Source organism: Marmota flaviventris, chromosome 6 (assembly GCF_047511675.1).
Source record: "Marmota flaviventris isolate mMarFla1 chromosome 6, mMarFla1.hap1, whole genome shotgun sequence".
In the NCBI taxonomy this organism is placed as follows: Eukaryota; Metazoa; Chordata; class Mammalia; order Rodentia; family Sciuridae; genus Marmota; species Marmota flaviventris.
Window position 1 is genome coordinate 128,267,841 of NC_092503.1, and position 7,347 is coordinate 128,275,187.

The 7,347-nt window shown below is 32.6% G+C and overlaps 1 protein-coding gene across 1 annotated transcript; it reads left to right on the forward strand.

Moving 5' to 3' along the window:
* Nucleotides 1-5,922: 5,922 nt before the first annotated feature.
* Nucleotides 5,923-6,867, forward strand: LOC114080210 (putative olfactory receptor 2W6). The gene has a single exon (XM_027921796.3). The coding sequence runs from the start codon at nt 5,923-5,925 to the stop codon at nt 6,865-6,867; it is 945 nt and encodes a 314-aa protein (XP_027777597.3).
* The last annotated feature ends 480 nt before the right edge of the window (nt 6,868-7,347 follow it).

Below are 7,347 nucleotides of genomic sequence, written 5' to 3' on the forward strand. Positions count from 1 at the left end.
CCATGATTATGTAGCTTGGGCTGTAGCTCAGTGGTAGAGCATTTGCCTACTACATGTGAGGCACTGGGTTCAATCTTCAGCCCCACATATAAAAATAGATAAATCAAATGAAGGTATTGTGTTCATCTACAACTTTTTTTTTTTAATTTAAAAAAAAAAGAACCATGATCACTCTGAGTTAGAAAGAAAGAAGGAAAGAACATAAAAGCAAAGTTACTAAGCTACTAGTAACTTTCTAGTCATTGAACTGATGGTGGGCTCAAGAGATATCATGCTATTTAATATATTGAAAAGCAAACAATTATGATATGAATCATAAAATTGGAATTATTCTATAAATTTGCTAAAAATCAAATATTTTCTGTCCTGTTCAGACAATACCTGAAAACCTAATTTCTCAATTTAACTGATTTTGTTGTTTACACCAAAATTCAATTACATGTGTTAATTTTACAGGTATGGCTTATATCATATTTTCAATTTTATGTATGTTTAATATGAGAAATTAAATTTTTATCAAATTAATTTCTTTTGAAAAATCTCTTTAAAAAGGAAAAGATAAAACTAAAGGTCTTAAGGGAACTATTCATGAAGTTGTTACTTGGATATGCCTCTGACCTTAGTCATAGATTTCCTTAATCATCTCTGTGAGGCATCAATCCCCAGGGTTTACAACATATTAATATAGGTAGCCTATATAATTATACAAAAATACTTCCCTGCTGGTATTAATGATTCTTGAAATACACAGCAACCAACATAGTACTCCTCTTGTCTAATTAGGCATTTATCTTCCCATAAATATGAATACCAAAAATATACACAGAAGACTTCAAATAGGCATCAAAAATACATCTAGCTAAAACTAATTCATCAACTCTTGTACCATTGACATATCTAGTTTTTTTTCCCAAAAATTCAAATTAAATAGACATTTCCATTAACATTTAAATGTGGGTAGGATTGTGTATCAACATTTCAAAAAATCATGATTAATCTAATTTTTCAGGTTCAGTAACCTACACTTCAAATTTTTTTCTGAATTATTAATGCAATGAAGAATCATCATAATGAGAAGAGAGTTATTTGGACTACATGAAAACCTGACAGCTATGAAATGTTCCCTCATGAAAATATAAATATATTCTAATCTTTGGATTCTGGTAAGTATTCTCCATTATTCTCTGAAGAAAAAAAAATCAAGAGAGAAAAAAACAGATCCTAGATAGCACAGGACTCAGTCCAGCATGAAAACAAAATTGTGAAAGGTGTATGGAATATAAATATATTGGTGTCCTCTCAGTAGAGATTAAATTTCTATAAGAGCTGTTAGTGTATTCTGAAGTTTCTGAATGCATTAAAAATTATGCTAAATGTTTTATACTTAGTATGTCATTTAATCCTCCTCACCACCATCCTACAAAGCAGGTGCTGTTGGGATGAATATTTTACATATGAGGAAACCGAACTTTATGGAAGTTAATTAGCTTGTTCAGGTTCACACACTAAGGAAGTGTCAGACATCCATGGAATGAAAACATAGGTGGGATGAATTCAGAGTCTAGGATCTTATCTATTGTCTTTTTCTCTTTGAACTTTGACTACAGCAATATACCGCCTGCTTTATAATTTAATAAATGATTCATTTAAAAGGGATTTTTTAACATTCAGCCACTTTTGGTATTTCATATTTCTAATTTTTTCTCAATATTATTATATACATCCAAATTAGGTTTAAATATTTTGGGGTCATTTATTTTAAATTCACTGGAGAAAGTAAAAATATGTTTTATATTATGGGAACTAAAAGACATCCATACATGAAAAATGAAAAACTCAGTTGCAGTTAAAATGTAGCATGCCTCTTTTTATTATCAATTCTACTCTAGTATTCTCAGTCTCGTTTTAAATATCATGGTCACTTTAAAATTTAAGACCCAAGACGTAAATCAATATGGAAAATATTAATGAGCATAAATGAAAGGTAATATTTTTGAGTTCACAACATAAAGTTACACAATTATAATCCTTGGATTGGAAGCATTTCCAAAAGAATGCCTGGGACAAACGTGGCATGGTGGTACAAGCCTGTTGTACTGGCTTCTTGGGAGACTGAGGCAAGAGTTTCACTTGAACCCAAAAGTTTAAGGCCAGCATGAGCAATATAATGAAACTTCATCTAAAAAAATAATAATAACTAACAAATACTTCAGAAAACGTATTCAGAACACAGATGTTCACTATTCTCTTCAGTAGTGTTGCATATCTGGAGGAGTATTGTGCTTACTTTTAAATACACTAATTTGAGGCATTGTGAACCTTGGTATGTCTTATGGAGAACCACCAGAAAACCATGGTAATTAAAGATCATGCTGCATTAGGAACAAATGGTGATTTTTCAGAAAAAGAATATTCTGAGAGTATGTAGATTATAGATTCTAATATTAAAGCAGATTTGAAACATATAAGATTTTTATGTAAGCCAAACTAAACAACATCACCTACGTGTTCATTTAGCTAATTAAGCTACTAAATCACAAGGAGGTGATTATAAGGAAGTGGATAATTCCAGGGACATGGAAGAGTTATGATTTACAATGAGGCACAAAGAGAAACTTCTGGGGTAGTTAGCAATATTCTATTTCTTGACTCAGGTGAGAGTTGCAAGAATATTCACCTAAATTATGAAGCTTTTACTGGTTTTCTGTTGTTCATTGTATACATGTTTTATGTTATACTAAAACTGGTTTTCTTTTAATTAACCCATATTGAATTGAATTCTCTTTGGTCTTTTCAGGTTTTTCTTTTAAAGGCAATGCCTGGATATTACAAAGAAGCATTTTAGACCTTAATATAAGTAAGAGGCAGTGACTAAAGGAAAAAGACTGCTTTATATGCAAAAAATAATTGCTGTGTGAATATTCTGTGGAAAAATCTCCTGTACAGAACAGAAGGCTAGATTCAGGCTTAGGTTTGTTCCAATTTAAAATTCATAAATCTTTATATTCCGAACATCATCCCAACTTAATTTTTCTTTAAAATAATTTTTGCATGTAAATTAAATTTATTTTAACTAATATGTATGAATTACATAATAATGTTACAGCATATGATGTTTCAATACATCTATGCAATATATAATGTTTAAATCTGGTTATACATATTTATCTTCTCAAATATTTACCATTTCTTCATGGAGAAAACTTTCACTATACTTTTTTCTAACTTTTTAAGATATACAGTACATTATTGTTACCTACCCTTCTTTACAATAGCTTACTAGACTTCTTACTTCTGACATTAATCAACTTTTCCATTTCATATATGTACCATGTTTTTTTTTAATCTATTCATTAGTTGGACACTTAACTTGTCTCCATTTCTTACCTACTGTAAAGAGTGCTGCAATAATCATAGGAGCACAGATATTTCTTCAACATACTGATTTCCATTTTGAGGACTAGCTTTACTTTTTCCATAATGGTTGTACTAATTTACATATTCACATACAGTTTACAAGGATTCCATTTTCACCGAAACTGCACCAGCAATTATTCTCTTTTTAATAGCCATTCTTACTGAGGTGAGGGGATACATCATTGTAGTTTTGATTTGAGTTTCCCTGACTGAAGATATTGAGCATTTTTTCATATACCTGTTGGCCATTTACATGTATACTTTTGAAAAAAGTCTTTTTATGTCAACTGACCATTTTTATATTTGAGATTTGGGAGTTTTGTGTGTTTTTGCTACTGAAATTTGGAGTTCTTACATAATATTGCTATTAATTCCTTGTTGGATACATAATTTGCAAAAATCTTCTCCCATGATATGTCTCTTCACACAGTTGATTGATTCGTATACATGCAGAACATTCTTAGTTTGATATGACCACATTTGCCTATTTTTACTTATTATCCCTGTGCTTTTGGGGTCTTTTCCAAAAAAAAAGGATTTGCCCATTCCAAAGTCCTGAAGTGTTTCCCCTATCTTTTCTTCTAGTTATTTCATAGTTGCAGATCTAGGTAAGTCTCTAACCTATATTGAGTTGACTTTTTTAATAACTGATGAGTGATAAGGATCTAATTTCATTATCTGAATGGGTATATCCAATTTTTTTAAGCACTATTGAAAAGACTATCCTTTCCCCAGTGTGTTCTCTGAGCACCTTGTGAAAAATCAGTTAGTTTCAATAGAAGTAATAAGTGTGAAGGCATCAAATTAAAAAAACTTCTTCAGAGCTAAAGAAACAATTAAAAGGGTGCATAAGGAGCCAACAGAATGGGAGAAAATCTTTGCCAGCTACTCTTCTGACAAAAGATCATTAGCCAGGACTGAAAGAAATCAAAAAACATCAAAAATTAACAAATAGGCAAATGAAATAAACAGATACTTCTCAAAAGAAAAAATACAAATGTCAAATGGAAAAAATGTTCATCTTTAGCAATATGGGAAATGCAACTCAAAACTACACTGAGATTTAATCTCACCACATTTAGAATGGCAGCCATCAAGAATACAAATAATAATAAATGCTAGTAAGGATATGGGGTTGGGGAGGAACATTTATATATTGTTGGTGGAAATGCAAACTAATACAGCCACTATGGAAATCAGGTTCCTCAAAAAAACTAAGAATGTATATACCAGATGATTCACTTATACTACTGCTCAGCATTTACCCAAAAGATATAAAGTTAGCACACCGTAGAGATACAAGCATACCCATGCTTAGCACAGCACTATTCACAATAGCCAAATTATAGAATCAAACTAGATGTCCCTCAACAGATAAATTGATAAAGAAAGTATAGGATTATGGACACAATTTTATTCAGTCATAAAGAAGACAGAAATTATGTGCAGAAAAAAAGGATAAAACTTGACAACATTATGCTAAGCAAATAATCCAGGTTCATAAAAGTCAAGGGTTTTATTTTCTCAAATATGAGGAAACTAAAGACAAAAAAGGAAAACAAAAATATGGGGGTTGTCTCATGAAAATAAAGGGAGACCAGAATAATAGAGGAAGGAAATCTTGAGAAGGGAAAGAAAAGGTACTGGGGAATAAAACTGACCAAGTTATGATATGTGCATATAAACATACATCACAATGAATCCCACTATTATGTACAATTATAATGCACCAATTTTTAAAAATTAGTTGTTTTTAAAACAACATCCCAAATGCAAGCAATCAAAAAAAGCCAGTGCGTTTTACAACCAAAACATTTGAAGAGTTCAACATAGTTCCTGCTATATCCTAGCTCAACCTATCTCCTATAATTTGAGATAATTTATCTACATTTTGTCTTACTATGAAACTTCAGCAAACACCAAAATCAATACAATAACTACAATGCCAGCAATGTTAAAGAAGAAGAAAATATAAAAAGGAGAAGGTGAGCAATGATTTTGATTACAATTATATTGTTTGAGATGTAGATATTTAGAAGGCAATAAGTAAAATGATTCTATAACAAATGGTGGAGCTTATTCGAAGAAATATGTAACTTAACTTTCTACCTCAAACTCAACTTCTTTAGTAAGGGAAAGATGTATCACAATGAAGTGATGCTTATATCTTAGTTTCAAGAGGAATAGCTACACAAATATACATTCCCATCTTGAAATTATATAACTGTGGAATTATTACTTAAAGAAAATGCACAGGAACATGGGTAGCATAGTTTATTAGCCCTTCTCAGTGATTTAAAATTCAGCATGATGAGTTTAACATATATCAATAGACTCACTGTAGATATAACATGCCGAAGCTCTGGCTACTAAACAAAAAGAAATGTTAAAAATTCCAAATGGGAAAAGCAAGCAAATAAGGATGTTCAATACACATGACAACAACAGAGATTTTCAATTCTATCTGAAAGTGACATTTTTTTTCTTTTACTTCCATAAGGAACAATGGAAATAATCAATGAAAGTTCCACAACAGACTTCATCCTTCTAGGGTTTTCTGATCAACCTCAACTAGACAGCATCATCTCTGTGGTTGTCTTCATCTTCTATATTGTGACTCTGGTAGGAAACACAACCATCATTCTTGTAACTTATCTAGACACCCAGCTTCATACCCCCATGTATTTCTTCTTATCTAATTTGTCTTTTTTGGACCTCTGTTATACAACTAGCATTATCCCCCAGATGCTGGTAAATATATGGGGCCCCAAAAAATCTATTACATATGGAGGGTGTGTGCTCCAATTCTTCTTTGCCCTTGACCTGGGAGCCACAGAATGTCTTCTCTTGGCTGTGATGGCCTATGATCGCTATGCTGCTGTCTGTCAACCCCTTCACTACACAGTAATAATGCACCCTGAGCTTTGCCAGAAGATGGTGCTGACCTCCTGGTTGGGTGGCCTTGGCAGTGCCTTAATTCTTTGCTCTTTGACTATGAAGTTACCAAGATGTGGGAACCGGGAGGTGGATAACTTTTTCTGTGAAATGCCAGCACTGATCAAGATGGCTTGTGTCTATTCAAGAGTAATTGAGATTGTTGTCTTTACTCTTGGAGTAGTATTTCTTCTAGTACCTCTATCACTTATTCTCATTTCATATGGAGTTATCACTCAAGCTGTGATGAGGATCAAGTCAGCAGGAGGGTGGAAAATGGTCCTCAATACATGTGGTTCCCACCTCACAGTAGTAACTCTATTTTATGGGACAGCCATTTATATGTACATGAAGCCACAGAATACCACATCCCAAGAACAAGGAAAGTTTTTTACTCTCTTCTACACAGTTATCACACCAAGCCTTAACCCTCTGATCTACACTTTAAGAAACAAAGATGTAAAGAATGCAGTGAAGAGAACACTATCAATAGAAAAATGTTCAGCAAAGTCATGAGTTAGGTGGGATAATATGAGAATATAGAGAACTAAAGAAATATTGGCCTTTATCAATAGGGGCTCTGTCAATTCATTTAAAGACCATCTAAGCCATGCACAGTGGCACACAGCTATAATCCCATTGGCTCAGGAGGCTATGGCAGGAGGATCCCAAATTCAAAACCAGCCTCAGCAAAAGCAAGGTGTTAAGCAACTCAGTGAGACCCTGTCTCTAAATAAAATACAAAACAGGGCTAGGATGTGGCTCAGTGGTCAAGTGCCCTGAATTCAATCCCTGGTACCCCCCAAAAAAAGACCACAAAATGGGTACTCATCATTTACCAAGAATTTTACCAGATAAAAGGTTTAACATTGTAAATAAATGGGAAGTAGGAATGATAAGGAAATACAAATACATGAATATAATACAATGAATGTATATAAAACTTCAAGTCAAATCAAGAACCGTAGTCAAATAAACAATTAAGAAATGTAGTAA